The sequence below is a fragment of the Rhea pennata genome, chromosome Z (assembly GCF_028389875.1).
Source record: "Rhea pennata isolate bPtePen1 chromosome Z, bPtePen1.pri, whole genome shotgun sequence".
Taxonomy (NCBI): Eukaryota; Metazoa; Chordata; class Aves; order Rheiformes; family Rheidae; genus Rhea; species Rhea pennata.
This window is the reverse complement of record NC_084702.1, coordinates 43,569,613-43,590,296: the sequence shown is the minus strand read 5'-3', so window position 1 is coordinate 43,590,296 and position 20,684 is coordinate 43,569,613. Positions and strand designations below refer to the sequence as shown.

At 38.6% G+C, this 20,684-nt stretch overlaps 1 protein-coding gene across 2 annotated transcripts in view; it reads right to left on the bottom strand.

The window, feature by feature from the left end:
• Window positions 1-19,423, bottom strand: part of EFNA5 (ephrin A5) — a 208,448-nt gene extending 189,025 nt beyond the window's left edge. For both annotated transcript variants that reach the window (XM_062600129.1, XM_062600130.1), the window contains exon 1: window positions 19,135-19,423. In XM_062600129.1, coding sequence (XP_062456113.1) covers window positions 19,135-19,259 — 125 coding nt within the window. In that variant the 5' untranslated portion in view covers window positions 19,260-19,423. The remainder of the gene's footprint in view (window positions 1-19,134) is intronic.
• Between the last annotated feature and the right edge of the window lie 1,261 nt (window positions 19,424-20,684).

The following is a 20,684-nucleotide window of genomic DNA, read 5'->3' as shown; positions in this document are numbered from 1 at the left end:
CAGTGTGTATCATTTTCCGTATTCTCTGTTAAGGTAGAGTGCTGGTAAATCATATCTACAAAAACTTTCACAGAGCATTACAAAGACAGACCTAATTTCAAGACTGGCCCAATTCTGCTATTCCATGAGACAGAATTATTACAGCTCTTACTAATAATGCTTGTATCAAATCAGTGACTATTCTGCTCTAGGCATTTACATTTTAAGGAGGATTTTGACTTGTAGTTAACATCCACACAGATAAAATGAGCAATTTCATATTCTGTTTACAAAAATTACATAAATTAAAATATTCTGAACTTGAGGTTCAGATAAGAGACTAAAGACTATAAAGGACCCTTACAAACCAGCTTGGTTCATATTTTTTTACTCTCTAGTAAGTAGAGCCATTTTAATACTATATAATGGTGTAATATGAAAAAAAAAGCACATTGTAGGCTCTTCAATATAAAGAAGCAAATTTTAATCCTGCAAAAAGAACTTCTCCTAATGCATCCTCCCAAAAGTTGAGGTGAGGTACTGTGGTGTTCTGAGAAATATATTACATTAGCTTGTAGATGTACTGTCATATCCAAGTATAACACGCACTCTAATAGGCATGTAGAAAACTTTGCTAAGAACTGTTTATATTCCATTGGTGTAAGTCACCATATATATTTATATATCCTCAGTGTGGGTAAAAGCAATAATTCCAGTAATCTTTTCCAAGAATAACTGAAACATATCCTAATTAAAAATACAGCTGTATACTGTCCTATAGTTCAGGTCCTAAATTATCCTCTTTGTAATTAAAATATAGCAATGAAAAATCAGTATCAATTTCTCAAGAAAACAAAATTGTACTGCCCAGAGTACCGCTGTCTGACAATATGTTGTTTTCTAATTTAATCAGTCAATCCTTTATCAAACTGAATAGCAGGTGCATGTTTACTCCACGATAAACTGAGTGGAACCTACATGTTCTCCCATTCAAAATTTCCCAAGATTTCCATTCCGTTACATCAGGCTCTGAAGTTACACAAAAATTGTCACAAGTAAGTGTCTATATATACATCTGTAAATCAACACCTGCAAAAAATGAGCAAATAACTCTGCCTTCATGTAAAATACAACATATACCAAATAACTTATCTTTAATGAGTGATGGCACCTGGATACTAGAACATTGCAATAAAGGTGTCAGAAAACACTTTTCCTATCAAAGAAATAGCTAAATAGAAAACTCATACACAACTGTAATGGGAGATATTTGTTTGATACTATACCTGCACAAAATCAAAGATCTTAAATTATGCAATTTCACAGAATTTATAACCTGGCAACATGGCATACTGCATTGTAGAAAGAAAAGTTACTCCACATACACATGCTTAGGGAAAAAAAGAGTATCTTATGGTTGATGCAACAGAGAGAAGTGTTCCAGTTGTTGCAAAAGCAGTAACTGAATTTCTTGATCTTTCCTGCCAGTAAGATATCAATCATAATATTAAATTTGTTATGTTAGGTGAAAAACAAGGAAGCAAACAAACAGAATCCAGTTATTTTGTTTCCTCATACTGGTTTTATTGAAAGACACTTTGCATTTGAGGCATACACAGAATTCTTTCTAATGATGTTTAGCTTTCGCAAGTTGGTGTTTGCGATGTAGTAGTTTTCAGTAAAATATGTTTTCCAGCTGTTGGTTTAAACTCCAAGTCAGAAAAAAACATAAGCAACACTTAAAACTGGACACCTAACATAATAAATCTGTTATGTGTTTAAGTATTTGTTCAAAACAAAAGTTTAGATTTTCTACATAAAAAAAAATCACACACACACCCTATGCTGTATCACATCTACAGATGCCTCATTTATGTATTCTGATCTCAGAAATAGATAAAGAAACCTGAACAAGATCTAGCAACCAGAATACAATATTTATATAGAATATTCACATTAGGAAAAAAATGCTTAGAGGGAAAGAAAAAATCCTACATGGTTAACAGTTTTTATATCCTTACGTATTCTACACACCAAAATAGTTATCCCTAGTGAAATGAAAATCCTAGTTAACTAAAACTTGATCACACCCCTCCACAGTAATTTACAAAATGTGCTATCTACTTACTTATCAAAAGTCCATTTTTCTGGCTTTGAAATACAGTATAGCACTGTGTGAGCTTGAAAAGTAATGCTTTTGCTAGGTTTAAGCCACTCTAATTACGAGTTTCTTATGAACAGTACCTTCGTATTTTAGATAATTCCTGTCCCTTCTTTTACTTCTCTTGCCCACCCTTGAAGACTGAGTTTCTGCTTGCTCTACTGCTGCTGGAGAGTGCAAGTAAAGCACAGTGCAAACTCATTTCTATTAACATGGTGTCAAGCACTTCTTCCTAGATAAAGGGTTAGAGCAGAAACAAGATGAATCCTATTCTCATCTGATGGGTGTAAATAGAATTTGCTTTTATATAGCTCCTTTCATATTCAAAATATCCCAATATGCTTTACAATAATGAGATAGATACACTGCCATTTCCCTAATCTTAAACACAGAGGGTAAGGCTTTGTCTTGCCAATAGGAAGAAAAGGAGGTCATGGCTCCTTTGAAGTTTCCTTATGTCATCTGGGTTGAAGGACAGGAGGGAATGAAGAACATAACTGAGACAAAATACAAATGAAAGGGATGAGGACAGCTGACCAGTGTGAAATGAATGAGACAGATCTCTCCCACCACATTCAAGAAGTACCCATCTAGAAGCAAAAATGAATCAGAGCGGGAATGATTTTTAAGACTGGCAGCAGGTACAATGCTAATCATGTTTTTCTTCGAAGGCTTTTTCTGAGGAGAAGGAGGAAGTTATGAAGCCTGGTGAGATGAATTTCACTTTCATCACAGCAAGTCAGCGATCTATATACATACAGAGATGTGATTCAGGTGAGCATAATGTAATAGGCAGCATTACACACCCACCCAATGCAGGGGCAATCCTATAAAGAACTGATACATCCTGATAACCTAAGGAAAACAGAAAAAGGAACAGGAGGGTCCTAACAGCTGGAATAGCTTACCATCTTGCTTAAGAGAAGGGCTCCATCACCCACCCAGCACTGGCTGGCAGAAGCTTCTCCAACAAGGACACACTGGCCTAGGAACGCAAAACGATCTGCAGTCTGTGTTTTATTGCCAAGCAGTGTTCCCTAATGAGTTAATAAAAAGCCATGGCCTAATTAGACTACATCCCCTCCATCTTGCCCTCCTTCCTGCACAGCCAAAGCAATAGCTACATGCAACAGAATTAAACTTTCCGCAATACTTCATACATCGTCAGTGAGGGGAAGTGAGCTGCCCAAGATCCACACTCATTGCTTAGCTGTTTATAAGGCATTACAGAATCCTTAGCAGGAGCTGTTCCCAGTAGGGAGAAGTTGGTATCTCCAAATCCTACCCAAATAATGCCAAGGCTACATGTTTCTAACATCCCACACAGAGAGAGGGCAGACGATGTTGGACACTCCACTTCTGCAAAGTTTTCGGTAACCCACAGCAAGCTCTTGCCCCTTTTTTGTTGGAGGTTTCCCCTTCCCCTACACTGAGCAGTTAGGCGTTCAGCCGTGTTCACTGTTTAATTTCCCCCCCTCCCGCCTTTCTTCTTCCCCTAACGCATGCATGCTTCAGCCTTGGCTATGGAGTGCTGGCTGAGGAGGAACAATAGGAGCCTTTCAAGTCATCAGAGGGAGCTTTGAGCAAGGCTCAGCTCAGAGACCCAGTCAATATTTACCGCAGTTTGGAGGCACTGTTTTACGGTTCTTTCCGAGCGGAACTCACCAGTGGAGAACCCCGAGAAGTTACCCTATTTTATTTTAACAAGGCAAAAATAGGGAGGTAAACAGATTACAACCAAAACCATTTTTGCATGGAAATAATCATGGTGAGAGAAAAAACAAGAAGAAAAAAGGAAGATGGAAAGTGAAAGGGGATAGGCAAAGACACTGAACAGTGCCACAACTTAGGCTTCAATAATAACTAGCAATTTATAATAAGAAAACTCATCTCTCCTCTAAAGCTAACAGAATGATTTGCAAGTCATGTATCAGACAGCTATTATATGCCAGTCCAATTAAAGTGACCAATGCAAACGAAATATGCAACACTCACCTCATCAACTATCTGAAGCTGTTGTTCTCTTTGCAACGCCTAGGTTACAGCATGACCACTCATAGATTATAGCAATGCACCTTTTTGCGCAGACAGATACAACTTTCTGATGTTTAAAAGCCACAAGTGAACACACACTTTCAAGTTATCAAGAGAACAAAGATAGAAAAAGGGTGAAGAATTGACATTTTCACATTAAGTACCTAAGTTAAATATAAGATGTTATTACCAGCACAACCAAATGTTTAACTTCACACATAACACAAGTACAATGAGATGTTTTTAAATAAGCATTTTTGTAAGTACTGAGGGGGTTTTTTCATACTGCAATCATTCTTCTACAGAAGAATTTATCCATTTCCACAAATGAGCCGAACTGCAGCAGAAGTAACACGACCAAATGAAACATGCTAGTGGAAAATTCGTATTGTCATTTATACAAGTTCATCTCTTTTTATTCTACTTCTTCGCTTCCTCCCCATAACCACCCAAATATACAAAGAAACATTTCTGAGGGTGAAGTACAACCGGACTGACAATGATCATTTACCTGTTCAAACTGAAAGTTTGACTTTTTTCAGAATGATGGACATCTTGTCTGAATGTGCTTTCCTATGTTTGACTTTTACTTAAAAGTTCTGAGTCAAAGAATCTGACAAGCCACTGCTTAAACAGGAGAAATTACAGCTTTAACTTCAGAAGTGTTTGGATCTTTTGAAAATCGTAGTTTATGTAAACCCTGGGGTTAAAGGGCATGCAACAGCAAATCACTACCTTTCCCCCACCACACACTTGTTCAGTATTAAACAGATGGAGGTTTATTTTTTCGAGTTGGTTTGTTTGAGAATGTTGCACTGTTTTACTTACAACATTCATTTGACTTTTAAAATTTGCTAACAAATGGGATTTCTGACTGCCTTCCATTTCAGTCTTCTCATTTTAAGAGAAAAACAGAAATGCTTGTAAGCACCAAAAAGACTATAAACAATCAGTATAATTAAACGAAAACACAAATACATCTGCAACAGATATAATACTTCTGAATAACTGAGATGATAAGCTGCAATCTAACAGCTTTTCCAATGGAGTTCAAAAGAAGGAAGCTATAAGGTTTCCCAGTCCTAAGCAAAAAAATAAAATAAATAAATAAAGACTCCTTTATACCAGTACCAGCTTGTGAAAAACTTCTCTTACCCACTTTTCATATTATAGTCACCCAAATCCATACTCGGGGTGAGAATTTTAAGGAAATGTTTCATCAAACCTTAATAAATAAATGGATATATAAAGTTCAATAAATACAGAATAAATATGTAACCCAAAACATAGCTAAAATGAAATCAAAGTTTTAAACAGGAAAAAAAAACAATAAATAACAATGGAAAGAGAAGATAAAACAGACTTTGCAAAGCAATAAATGAAAAGTAGATGGTAAATCTCTCTAGAGAACTTTAATCGTGTTCTATTTTTTAAAATAGTTTAGCATTACTGATGTTTCTGAAGTTCAGAAAGGAATGGAAGAGAATGAGGTAGAGTGAAGAACTATCCACTTAACAGTTGATACTTACCTCAATCTCTTCTGAACTTCAAAAATAAAAATTAAGACCTTCTCAATGATTCTATAAACTCAATGGGAATTTCATGCAAATATATCGCAGCATCTAGCCAGAATACCTGTTAAGGCACTATTCCTTTTACCTTCTATGCTTTAGACAAGTACTGCAGAATACCACTTACAGTCTATTCACATTCACTATGGAATAATACAGAAAAAGATAATTATTAATTGTGTGTTATCACAAATCAGCATATTTTGCATTACCTGTATATTTTCTCAATTGAGAGCATAGATTGTGTAAACACTATTTTTGCTTCTGGTATTTTTTTAAATAAGAATATTACTGCAGTGACAGGGACCAAGAAAGAGCTAGTGCAGGAGAGGTTATATTTCAAACTGATAAATTTGAATGGGATTGTTTCTCAAGCCAGAACCATTAAGAGAACTAAACCCTAACAGAAATCACAGGAAATAGTACTAATCTCCAGTACATTCAAATTAAAACCAAAGAACTATTTCAAGCAGGTACCTCACCACACTTTCAGAACTAAGAACTCCCAAGACTTGCTTTGTCTCTGTCACTTTGATCTACATGCGGGAAGCAGAGGACATTTTTGTCTTAAGAGTGTATTTTCTCCAATATGAAAGAAAACAAGTAATTCATGAAGATTAGGTTAAATCTACTTAATACTGATTCTAATCTGAAAAATCAAGTCTTGTAAGCATCCACTGTACTAGTTTTCTGATGAAAATAACTACACCAAAGCAAAGTAATTCAATTTTTCCTCTTTTCTAAAACAGAACAAAAGAACACCATGCAAGTCCTAATTGGGCACTGCAACAGTCTGATTTATTCAAATAAGTTACAAAGGCATAAGTGTTTTGGTCAACAAAAACTCTAAAACTCTACACCTAAAATAAAGTGCTTATGAAACTCCTCCAAATGTTTTGTTCTAAAAGCATCCATTTTATCAGCAGTAAATCAAGGCAGCTAATATGAAAAATGGAAAACGGAGATTTCTTTTTACAGTAAGCTATAAAATGTAGTTCAGTCAGAGACAGGGTCTGAAAAACTAACATTTAAGGGATGCTTTAAATCACAAAAAAAGAATTAAGTAAACTATCGTGCTTTGCACTAGGAACAGCAATATGGAGATCCTCTTCATCAAGTGTTCCTGGCAAGTAAGTTTTGTGCAGTTCAGATACAGAGAAAGGGTTTGCTTGGAATTCAAACGCAGTGAATAGCCACGATATAATGAGAAGCAAGCATGATCTACCTCTCTAATTAATTTTCCTTCTTCACCTACACTGTCACTTGTTATGATAATGTGAATCTTAACCTTAATGAGAAATTTCATACCACCTTGATTAAAGATACTGGAAATAACAACGTTGTGTTCATTTTGGTTTATTTTAATGAAGAGTTTCTCTACACTTTCAAAATCCTCAATAAACATACAAAACTTTTGCTAGTGAAGGAAAAGATAACCTATCTGCAATACCACTTCTGTAGCAAGTGTTAAGAGACTCATTTATATTTCACATTTTTAAATGTGAATTATGCTATTAAGTGTGTTACAAAATGATGTTCTCTGCAGGTAATGTTCCTGCTATTTTTGTAAATGAAGCATGTCTGGAGACTATTTAAGACATACATACACTCTTCAGTAACACTATGTATGCATCCTTTTAAAAGGTCTGTGAATTCAAGATAATAAGGCTATTGGAAATTCACAGATTTTTTTGAAAAAATAAAAAAATCAACTTCAAATAAAATTTCCAAAGATTTTTGTGATCCTTCAAAGCAACTTGCTACAAATACATAAAAATAACATTAAATTAGGCCCACTATTCTGCAATTGCATCAGCCAACTCAAAGACTACTAAGCATGATGAGACTTCAAATATAAGCATGATGGACACAGTTTAAGAATTAGAGTTTTAATATTTTTATGACGCTCAATTTTAAGTAAAATGGTTTATTTCATCAACATCTGTTTTTTCAAATTAAACATACACTCCATTTCCTGAAAGTTTCGTCTTCCTCTCATTACATTATATCTCATAACCACTAGGCCCAGCAAGTCCACTGGAAATCAACAACAATTTAACACTTCAAGCACCATTAAATTAAATGCTTACAGACAAATTGCCTTCTTATTCTCCTAGCAACCTCAAAGTATAGTTTATAAGCCACAGGACAAGAATCCCTGTTCACCATTTTGGTAAACAGGTAACAAATTTCACGGCTTTTACATTAAACAGTTTATATTTGCAAGGAGAACTAGCGTTCTGTGACAAAATAGAAACCAAACTTTCCTGAATACAAGGTTTTAATTATTACCATGAAGAAGCAACTCTCTCTTACTCGGACATTCACAAGATCCATCTGGTCCTTAAAGAATAACTGATCTAGGATAGAGCAGTATAGCACTTTGGAAAATACACATCCATTATTCTGGGGTTTTTTTGTGACTGTATCTGATTAACTTCACTTTCACTATCTCAAATCTACGATTTTTTTTCAGCATACGTGAAATTTTTGTACAGTGTATATGGTTTCTATGGAGTCTTACTACTCTCTGTTAGTCACATACAACAGTATCACTCCTGAACCTGCTGATGGCAAAGCAATCACTTTTTCCACTAGGTTCACTTTTACCCTCTCAGCCTCTCCAAGATAAAGGTAGATAAAGGTCCCAAATATTATATATATAGAGATTTTTTTTTAATATCAATCTAAGATTTATTTGGAACCAATCAAACACCAAAAGACATACATAGCCCTATGCTGCTGCAGAGTTTCATTAGATTAGACTGACACAGAATGTGAGGCCTCACAGAAAGACGTAAGCCTAACTACTCAAATTCTTATTCACGATGTATACCATAAAATTGTGAATACAGGACCTAATACAACTATCATCCAAACCAACAGAAGAACATATTTTTATGTCATCAGAATTGGATCTAAACACTGTCTAAAATGCAGTAGTAATAAAGTAAAAAAAGGATAGGGTTAAAAAAAAGACCAACATTAGAGCTCATCAGATCTACCGATGCATACAACACAAACGTATATGCGAACATCACTGCTTAGCGCTTACCAATTCCTCTTGACTTCAGCAACTTTTAAAAATTAGGATATTTATTTCCACTGCTTTCCTTAATCCATTTTAGGGACCATCTTTTGAAATGTACACTTTGAAATATATTTAAGTATATAGAAGTGTAAAAAGACAGAAATACAGTCAAAGACAGTTAGGTACCAGGCAGCCTCAAAAATCCCACATGGCTCTTGCTCACATCTCTAGGTGCTGAAACATATTTGAAATTCTGGCTTTTTGAGATAGATTCTTTTTTTTTTTTTTTTTTTTTTTTTTTTTTTTTTTTGTACAAAAATGTCAGTAAAATATTCATCTAAAGGCTAGAGAAAAAAACATTAGCAAACATTAGCGTGACAGCTAGACTCCACTTTCTCAATGTCTTTCCAGACAGCAGCGTACATATATTTCACTTTCCAGTTAGGTACCTATACTTACATTTGAAAATATTCATCGATAAACCAGGAAACTTCCACTGAAGCCACCTCTGCCACACCCCAAAATGCTACCCCTTCAGATTTCACTGCAGATGGCCTGTGTGCCGTGGGCTGAAAACAGAAAAAAGGTGTACACGCATACTAATCTGAAAGAACTAGCTGCTTTCATTCAGCTTCTTTATCAAGTCTACTATGCAGGACAGAAGTAAAAGCATACAAAGGGTAAGATGATTTGCACCCACTTAATAAATGCAAGCAAATACCGGCTTTGATCTCAGCAATTTTATTGGAAAGCTCAGTTCACCAGAAGGTGTGCAGCAGAGAAAGAAAGGGAAAAGTGAGTGAAATGCAAAGGGAGAAGTGTATGCAACTTTGGCATAACTGAAGGGAAAAATAAAACCCTAGAATTAAGGTCTTTTGAAGGTAGGAATAATAAACTTCCAAGTAAATGTCACTTCACTATGACTGAGTTTCCCCAGTTGGGTATTGTATGTATATAATTTTATATATATAATTATTAGGCACACACTTTCCATGTTCTTTCCCCCAAAAAGCAGAGCTGACAATGGTGACAGCAGAGTGTGTAATTAGTTTTTATTGTTCCCCTGACAGTCATAGCTCTGCAAGGACCCCTTGCCTTTTCCATTGTAAATGTTATGGAAAAATACACTAATGACAGGCGTTTAATTATGGGCACAGCAACCATGATGGGAGCTGTGCCAGAAGTGATTGGCAGCTTTGGATACCAGATATTCACAGCAATGGTTCTTTCTCTCCCATACCTTGTAACCCAAATTATTTAAGATGTTAGCTTCTAGAGTATCTTTTCTAAAGTTTTGTTTATTGGCAATAGATGCTGTTACTAATAACCAATACCTTAAATACAGCCGGAATAATAAATAGATAAAATGGGGGGTTTTGCTCAAAAGTAGTGTAAGTCTTTTGAAAGAGCCCTATCCACTGACAATGTCAATGTAAAAGAAATTCCTACCAACTCAGGCACATAGTTGACATTTTTATTTGATTTTGTTTTTAAAAAATATCCACAGGTACACACAAACAGATATTATGTCCCCTTAGCATATCCCTATTCAATATTTACAATAAACTGTCCCGCATTCAACTATAGCTGCTGAGGTGCTTTTTCGCCTGATTAATTAGCAATTGGGAGACACGCTTTTTGGCAGCTTTTGTATCCCTATTATTTCTTCTGGTTTGGCACAAAAACACTCTTTTGGGAGCACCACTGTTTGTACTGTACCCCGCTTAGTGATGGATCACTAATTTTTAATAAACTGAGCCCCAAGAGAACTATAAAAAGATGTATAAGTGTACTGAAGCAATAACTGTAAACAAATACAAAAAGGGAGAAAAAGAGCTGTTGCAGTACATAAGATATTAGGTCTCTTCCAGATTATGTATGGAGAGCCCATCCAGGAGATCACATGTAGTTAAAAGCCAATTCAGACCCCTGTCTTCAGACTACTTGATCCAAATCTCTGCCTTCATCTTTCTTTAAAAAGCTTCAGTGACTAGCTAATGTGGATGTGCATTTTCCTTGAAGAATGCTATATTTGAATGTCCCTTCGCTGTTTCTCATCCCTCCCCCACCAGTAGATGAATGAAATTACTCTGTAAGGCAGATCTCTATGAAGAATGACCACAGAATTCTGGACCAAACGGTACTAAGTCTATGTAGCAGTCACAAATCCCTGGCTAAAGCGAACAAAGCAACATTATTCCTAAATGGTAAGTTTGGGAATTTAGAAGTGAAGCTGTCTGGCTCTAAAGTGGAAACTTGCAAATAGCTGCAGAGTCAATGTTGGCTCTCCATCCCCCATCCAGCTGGCTCTCATATCAGTAACTTCAAAAATGCAGTTTGCCATTATGGTGGCTTAAGGCACTTTATGTGCCAGTGCAATGACCATGCTGTGTGTGCATGTCAGAAGGTCAATACTTTCAAATTCCAGAGTCTCTCTTTATTTCCTTCTTTTCTGAAAACAATGGGAAAGAAAGTAGGATTGATAGCTCCTACTTTGTTAACTCCTGCTCGCCAATCATGCGAGAATAAATGTCCCGCCTGTATGAATACATAACTATTTTTAAAAATTTGATCAGATATCAATTTAAAAAAATGTTTTTTTTCTGCTTATCAACAAAATTAGTGAATTTCTTTAGAACAAGTTTTACAATTCTAGAGAAGCCAACATCACCATTACTAAACCCACTTAGCAGTCCTAACCTAACACTGATAATCTAGGCTATTAGCCCAACAACAGTATCACAAAGATCATCATCAAATCTACAAGTAGTTGAAATTCTCATTTTGTCTCCTCACAAAAAAAGCCTGTATTTTATTTACAGAGCACCCAAAAAAAAAATTAACTATGAAGAGACAGATGTTTTAGTTTTGATGCAAAGACTTAGAATATTTTCAGCTCCAGTCTCAAAGGCAAAGACTGAAATAAAATACCCAAAATTTATTTATAAAATTAAAAAATGCAAACTAAAAATAATTGAGAACCCTCTGTACTATAATAGTATCATAATAAAAATTAATATATAGTTCTTAATGGTTCCCGGTATGATCAAATAATGGGATATAAGGAATGTGCATAGGTTATTCTAAACCGTAATCTGAATATGAAAAATACTACTTTAAAGTCCACAAAAGCAAAAATGTACTGTTTCATTGCTACTTATTAGGGAAAGGCCACAGTGTTCAGCTAGTTATAATGAACAACTTGTGCACAACGTGAATATGCCTGCCACTGGCCAATATGTACCCACAAGCAAAAGCTGAAATAATCTAGGGAGGAAAAGTTATATTCTTTTAATGAATAAAGCGTATCAGTGCTACAGAGTGAAGATTAATTATGGCATGAAAACACATTCTATTAAAATACGCATCTTTTTAATAGTCATGAGGCCAGATATTAATTATGAGAATGGAACAAAAAGACGTTTTAGCAGAGACTCAGAGTCAAAGCAGGCATATCTCACGTTCTCATTTTTTACTTCATCAGATGATTCTCAAGCAAATTATTTCCTTTCTGCATTCCTGTATCATTTCATTATTGTCATCAAAAACTAAATACGGTGCCTATCAAATAAAATGGCTCTTTAAGTGTCTGACGAAAACAAACAAAAAAGAATTAGTCAAGTGTCTCGGTGATAAACACGCAGTACAGATTTTTATTGCAGTAATTATTATTGAACAGTTCCTTATTGGATTAATACGCCGACTTAATGTCAGAAAAGAAAATGCAAAAAGTAAAATTTAACTAATACCGTACGTACAGGTTTTGCCAGACTAAAAGTGTTTTTCCACACTGTACAATAGCATGGATAGGTAAATTCTTCCATCACATTACAGCATAAGAGGTAGAATAAGAATTATAATCTTCAAGGCTTTTCAAGTGTAAACAGCTGAACTTGAGGAATTTGCTATAAGAAGCTGGTATTAGCAATTCAAGTAGATCTTGCTAGTTAATGGGACTCCTGCATATCTTATTGTTAGTTGATTTCTTTTGATATCATTTTGAATGGTCATTCATTTAAAAAGAAAAATGGCCATAAAACTCTCAGCATACCAGTTAACAGAACATGTGCATCAAACAAATACTTTCTCTACATTTTGCTGCAAAAATAAACAAATTCTTTTTTGATGAAACTGGACTCATAACAATGTATTTTTATCAACCTGCCAATAACAAAATATGAGAGTAACCCCAAACAAAAAAGGTGCTGGCTATTTTTCTTCTATTGGAAAACATAGCATCCTATAGGAGCAAAATACAGTCTCAGTCTTCGCGGAACAGCATTTTTTTTCGTTTTAAAATACTTCATTTTAACATAGATTTTTATACTGCAAAGGAGTGGGAATTTGTGGGTTTGTAATGTAACAGTCTTTGCTCGGTTTCTTATAAAATGAGGACTTCAGATACCTACATATGTTTGCACACTATAAAATACTACCCACCATTTTAAATGAGCTCAACTAGAACCTAGCTTGTAGAGAGAACAATGAATAGGGAGAATGCGAAAATGCCAGGAAGACTTCTAAGACGTGAAGGGTTCTGTGCTTCCAGTCAGCTATGCTAAAGTACTTTACAGTAGGGTTTACTCACAATAGCTGTAATATCACCAGAAAGCGGTTTCAATAACTTGCCTGTTTATTTTAAACCAAACGTTTCCATTTCATTATGTTGGTGTGCTGTTGACTGACTACATTTTAAGCACAAGTGCAAAGAAAACTTAAACAAAACAGAACCCTTTATTCTCGACAGTGAATTACACCATTCAGAAGCACTGGAAGATTAGATTAATCATGAGACTAAAGATATTTTTTCAAAACAATGCTCAGAACTGAAGAGCAGAGCAAAGAGTGATTATAGGAAGAAAATCCCAGTTTCACAATATTTCTCTTCACAATAAAAAATATGAAAGACAAACACCGAGGCAAAGCAAGGAGGTACATTTCACAGCCGGGGAGGAACTACTATCTACTCATACTTCTCCACAAAAGGTTGTGTCTTTGTTAGCATTTCCTATACGGTGATGTGTAGCTTCATAGCACTGCAAATGCCAAATGACCAGCCTACTTTATGCGCTTTCTGAAAGACTAATTTTTCAACAATACAGCACAATGCCCAGTGACAGACTGTTTCAGGAATAAGCAGTAACAAGGTACTTTAATTAGCACTGAGAGTTCTCAAAACACACGCCTGCAATTGTCTCTGTTTCCTTTTACAATTGCACGCTTGCATATCTACCTACCTACCTACCTGGGGACTACTTGCTACCAGCGTGCAAAGAAACAGCACAATGGGAAGACTGCCGAGAACTAAAACGCAGATTCGACAAATATTTCTTTTCCAATTTTTGATTTTTAAAAAAAGACTTTAGCTGGAAGAAGTGGGCTGGGTTATTCATTTTGGAAATTAATTTAAAGATTTCATTAATTTAAAAATTCCATTTTTGAGATTTTTTTTCTCACGTAACAGTTTACTCCACCCCACATCACCTTCTAATGACATATTTCAATGTGTACACACATATATTTATATATATAAATGCATATTACATATGCCCCTGTTTAAGACTGCAAAAACCATGACTCCTAAAAGACTAATTGCATTCATTCATTTTCTCAGCCCAGCATGAAGTTGGTAGAGTGGTGGGATCGTAGCAACAGGGGAGAGAAAGAAAGGCTCATCTTTATCTGTCCCTCTCCAAAAGGATGTAAGGCTAGTGGGAAGAATGCAGTGAAGCGTCATCACTACGTGCTTTCAGAAAAGATTTAATAATTCCATGATGACCATTTACTACTTTACAAGGTGCCTTTCATATGAAGGTGGAAGCCAGTATAACTACTGTTCTTGGTGTAGATTTTTTCCATACAACATTTCAAAGTAAGTGTTTCAAAAATTCACTTTTAAAATAAACAACAATAACCTCTTGGAGACTCAAGAGTGTTAGTGAAACTACTAAAGCCACAGAAAGTAGGTGTAGCAAACTGAAGGCTCTGTGTCTGATCTTTAACTACAAGATAGATAGATAGATAAATATAGATGTGTATATATACATACATACATATATATAAAGTCAGAGATTTTTTGCTCTCAGAGTAAGCTGCCAGATACAACTCTCTCAAAATACAAGACGTACTTATCTCAAAATAAAAAATTAAAAAATACCCATGCACTTAAGGCATTATTGCTTCCCTTGACATTGAAAAACTATCTGGAAGACCAAAACAAAAGTAAATGCCTTGATTTTGGCAGAATTTGCCCCCAGCTAATTTCAATTCCTTAGCTGTTTTTAACATAAGCTACTGCCTTCTTCCCATTCCAAACATTTCTACATGATTTCCCTTATCGCTGTACATAGGCAGAACAATTTCAAGATCAAAAACAAACAGAAATGAACAAAACCCAACCACATGACCTCAGCATACACAGGCAAGGTGACAGGGTGAAATTAGCAAATGCATATTAAATAATGGGGAGACAGTTAGACATCCACCCAGCTTGCTCCTGAGCAGCGCTGAGTGTGCCCCAGCAGACACTGCCAGAGCTTCTGAAAATCAGTCTGTGCCTTGGGCTGGTAGAGGGAGGCACTCAAGTACTCGCATTCATCCACACAACTACAACAAAACTCAAGTATTTCAATCTGTTCTTTAGTGAAGACAGATGCTTTTCTGAACCAGGGCATACTCAACCTCAGAATTCATCTAAGTTTACACGTCCAGGTTGCAAAATTCTGGTCTACACACAGAATCTTCAGCAGTATCAAACCATTTTTCTACCTGTGACTCCCATCTCCAGTGTCTAACTTAAGAAGAACTCTAACAATGCTGATCAAATTATGGTACCTAACTTAATAATAAAAACTAACCAGCAGAAATAGAAATGATTTTGCTGCTCTGAATTCTCTGATTACCAGTGGATTTATTGATGCTATTATGCACAGAAATACAGAGATGCAAAAAAATAAATATCAGCATCCTATGTCTTTGCAATCATTCTCTTGAGGATGTATTTTTTTTTTTATTTTCCTTGTATAAGATACAGGCAAACCCAATAATAATCCTAATTAAAAAAACACTTGTCTTTGCGAAGGTACAAGGTTTGGCCTCTATATATGATCAAAAAATAAACTTGAAATGCAAGTATCTTGAAACCAGGAACAATTTCTAAAGCTGTATAATCTGACATTGAAATAATTTACAGGGGAGAAACCTGGATATACACTGCAATGTTGAAGCACAATCCCGCAAGCAGTAAAATGTAGTAATAATTACCACAAGTAGTTCAAGTTGAACCTTCACAAGATTACAAACAGTAGCAAGTGCTAAGGAAGTAAATAGCTTCAAAATTTGGACCAAATATGTGACATTTTGACTGAGTTCTAATTACAAGGACACCAGTAATTAGGATCAAAAGCATTACCAAACTCTCAGAACTACTCTAGGTGTTGGATTCAGAAGCACGGCTATGACAAGAACATTTTGCTCTCTCGTGTAAGGACACGTATGCAGACAGTGATGAAAGACTAATGCACTTTAAGGTCATAATCAGAATTTATCAGCACTTAATTCTATGGCAACAAAACCAAAACATATTAGAACACATTTTCAAGCTTACTTGATGAGTAATTGTCAATCCACAAAAAGGGACAAAACAATCTTATTTTATGCCCCCCTCAAAAGCTTAATACATAGACATGGATCATTTGGAATTGGACTACGGCACTTACGATACTTGTGTGTAGATAATTAAATGCATAACAGAAAGAAGGGACAAGAATACTTAAAATATTTCTCAAAACAGATTTAGGGTCTAAATATATATGCCTGTTTCTGTCATTCATATGTAGGAACAATAATGAACATAGAACACTAATTATTCTAGCAGAACTTTGGCAACTATTCAAGAAATGTAATATAAACTCTGTTGATAGACTCACTTTTTTTTTTTTTTATTTAGGGAAATATTCTTCACACCAGGGGCACTTACCAAATTGGGCCATTCATCAATTTGCTAATATGTCTTTTAATAAGGATGAGTACTACATATATTTCAGTAAGTTCCTGAAGTTTCTTACCTAAAAAACTTATACGCATCATGACATCTGAGGGAAATAAATACAGTCATTATTAAATTCTTCAAAGTTTTTAATAAACTTACTTAATTTTAGATGGCCTTTGATCACTATCAACATTTCTTTATTTTTTTAACTGAATTCATTAGTTCTACTTACGTTTGTTACTTTTGAATAAATAATACAATAAAGAAAGTAAGCAAAAGCACAATGGCCGCATTTGTGGTCAAAGAATTATAGCATATTTTGTCTTCTAATTTCAAACTGTTATCACCAAGTAAGCATCCCTATCTACTTCTATGTGTATAAAAAACACACAGCCCATTTCTTCAGTCTGTCTCTGAAAGCAGATAAATCACTGCAAAGTTATTGCTACAGCAATAGCAGATCTAAAATCTTTGATAACCAAAGAGAATTTTCCTTTAACTTAAGGTACTGACAAAAGGAATTCAAATTAGAAGTGTCTTTTTCCTTCAGGTCTTTTACATCTCATCTATCAGGTGTTTGCCTGCTTTCCTGTACTGATCATGTAACTTGAAAGGCAGACAAAAGCTGGCAAACTGTATAAAACAAAGGCAAAATATATCTGTACTCTGCTCTTTCTCATATTTTTAACTCATGGAGAAATATGACATATCCAAATAGACACTTTCATTGTGAGAGCACAGTGCCTATTTTAAGACAGCAAGAAAGTGTTTTTAAAAGAGAAGATTTTTTTAAATCTTGTAATTAACTTTTCCTCTAGTGTTTGGAGGAATAACAAAACTAAGTTTTCTTTGTAGTCTGCTGATATTTAACATTTGACTAAGAAAAGGTTTCACTTACTGTAATAAAACAGTATAAACTTAATAAGATCTTTTACAAATCCATTCAATGCGTAATACTGACTAGATACACATTGCTTGTACCTTTGACTACCTTTTCCTAGGTGCATGCAGTCGATGCATAATCTCACCACATACAAGAGAAGAGGAGTTAAAACCTTGAATAGAAGGTTATTTTTGAACTGTTTTATTTTTATCTACTACACTAACAACACATGGAAACGATTTAGTAAAACCTAATTCTTTCAACAATCCTCCTCCTGCACAGTGGGATTTGCAAATACTACTTTTATTTTTTTCTGGCAGTTCTAATTCAGCTTGTCTAACAACAGCAGCAAAAAAATCCCTGCTTGGGCAAACAAGCAATTTTTTGAGAGGTATGTTCTTTGATGTGTGATACGAGATGGAACTTTTCTTCTTATTCATGCAGAACAATATTTTTTTTCAAGTAACACATACACAATGACGGGTAAACGTAGGGAAAAGCATCTGAAATTGCAAATTCTCCTCATTCCCCAGCATCTTTGTTATTTTGGATAAACAGTTTTTGCTTCGAGCTTTTTGTGCCAACTGTGTGCGCGTGAAGAGTTGCTCCTCAACACGCCGAGCACTGAAGTGCTGGCCAGATTAGCCAACTCTGGGCACTTGCAAATTCTGCCTCTACACGTCGGTATCACCTATGCTAAAGCCATTCCGGAATACCAAGTAGAGCAGTATTTCTGCAGGCAACATGGATCTATTAAAAAACATGACCTGTGACAAAAATCAATGTGCTAATCTCAAACCAAACAGCAGTATCAGAAGCATAAAACAGAGATAACCTAAGATAAAATGTCCTCAAATTTACTTAACTAGCCTGACAGGTAAAAAGAAAAAAAAAAATCTGCTCACACGTACTTCGCCGAAGCAAACGAGACCCGGAGCCCAGGTGACTTTTCACCCGAACACACGGACGCCGTTTGGAACGGGACTGAAATTTCCTGACGGGAAACCCGAGGGGAAATTCTGGATAAATTAAACGAAACCTGTCCCTTCCAGGATGGTTCATTTAACCGCACGCCGAGTCTGGGGCTCCAGGTGGGGCTCCTCGGCGGTGCCGCCGCGCCCGGCGGCGGCGGCGGGGAGGTAACCGCGGCCGGCGCGGCGCGGCGCGGCACGGCACGGCACGGCACGGCGCGGCCACCCCGGTCCCCCGCGCCGCGCTCCGGCCGCGCCGCCGGGCTCCGCGGCGAGCAGGGCGGCGCTGCCAAGCCCTGGGCGGTGCGGCCGCGCAGCGAGGTGAGGAAAAATCAGGGGCGAGAGGCCGCCAGCGCTGCCGCTTGTAGCCCTGACCCTCCGAAAGTAACAAAAAATGAAAACCCACCCCAAGCCCCCCAGAAGTTGGCGGGCAGCGGCGGCCGGCAGGGCAGGGCAGGGCAGGGCAGGGCGGGGAGGGGGCGCGGGGGCCCGGCCCGCCCGCCGCCCCGCGTACCTGGGGTTGGTGCTGTTCCAGTAGACGGCGTAGCGGTCGGCCACCGCCTTGGCGCCGGGCTCCTGCCCGCGCACGCACACCCACAGCGCCGCGGCCGCCACCACCAGCATCTCCACGTGCAGCATCGCGCCCGGCCGCCGGCGCCCGGCAGGCGGAGCGGGCGAGGGAAGGCAAGGCAGGGCGAGGGGCAGGAAAACGGGCCGCGGCGGAGCGCGGGCGGACGAGGGGGTGAACAAAAAGGCAGCGAGCCGCAGCCCCGCACGCAGCCGGGGCGGGAGCGGGGCAGGCAGCGGGCAGGCGGGCGACAGCGAGGAGGGCGGGCTGCCGCCGCGCCGCGGCCAGCGAGGCCGCCTGCCGCCGCGGCCGGGCGGCGCGATCCGCGGCCCTCAGGGAGCCTCAGCCCGGCAGGGGCAGGCGGCAGCCGAGGCGCGGGGCGGCGGCGGGCGGCGGGCGGCGCTCATTCACCGGGAGTCCCGTGCGGAGCGGCCCGCGGCGAGACATGCACCGGGCCCCCCCCGGCGCGGCGGGCGGGGGGCGCCGCTCCGCCGGCCCCTGCGAGCGGCCCCGGCGCGCTGGCGCTGGCGGTGCGGCCCGGTGCGCGGCGCTGGGGCCGGGGCCGGGGCCGGGCAGGCGGCGGGGAAGGAGCTCTCCCCGCTGGAAGCCCGCGGGGGGTCCCGGCGGAGCGTCAAAGGCAGCCGGGTGGGGCGAGAAGTAGCAGCGGATCGGCAAGTACAAAGTTTGTGTCTTCCTTCCTTGCCGTCCGCACCCCCCGCCGGGGAAAAAAAAGGGGGGGGAGGAAAAAAAAGGGAAAAAAAAAAAAAAAACAGGGGAAAGCAAAAACCCTGAGGAGTTTGTTTGCTGCGCTGATGGAGTTGGGGAGCCTGTTCTGCGGCACGCAGTGTCTTGAAGGAGACTTTGTGGAGTGGTTTTCTTGTCCTTCCTGTTCCTGGGCGGTGGATGCACCAAGGACTGAGCAACGGCAAAGGCGGAAAAAAAAAGAAAAAAAAAAAAAAAGGCGAGAGGCCAATCCAAGAAATATTGCGGCGTGGAAACCAAGGAGATTTGGGGGGGGGGGGAATGTTTTATGAGAGGGCGTGGAGAAAAGCAAAACCCCGGCGAAGTGGAAGATCAAGCCTGCAAACTCCGCTGGTGATGCTGGTGTTGGCTCGCCTCTCCGGCACAGCGGACGAAGGGAGCGGCGCGGCGAGGTGCGGAGAGCTCCGGCTTCAGCCTCCCCGAGCGACTCTGTGCTAGAGCCGGGTCCAGTCCCAGGAGCATCAACTTCTGCGGAAGGACAAAACAGTTTGAAAGAGCAGGGAGGGGGTGGGAGAAAAGGAGTCCACCCCTCAGATGACTACATTAGGAGATGGGGGGAAAAAATCCCGTTCATCTTCTTCTCGATCTTGCACGACAGCTGCTCCCCTTTTCCCTCTGAAGCAGCAGCAAGAGCAGCAAGGAAAAATATACCACGCCAGCAGGCAAATAAATAAACTTGAATGCAGCGGCAGGCAGGGAGGGATCGTAAAGCGCGACGAGGATTGGAGGGGCAA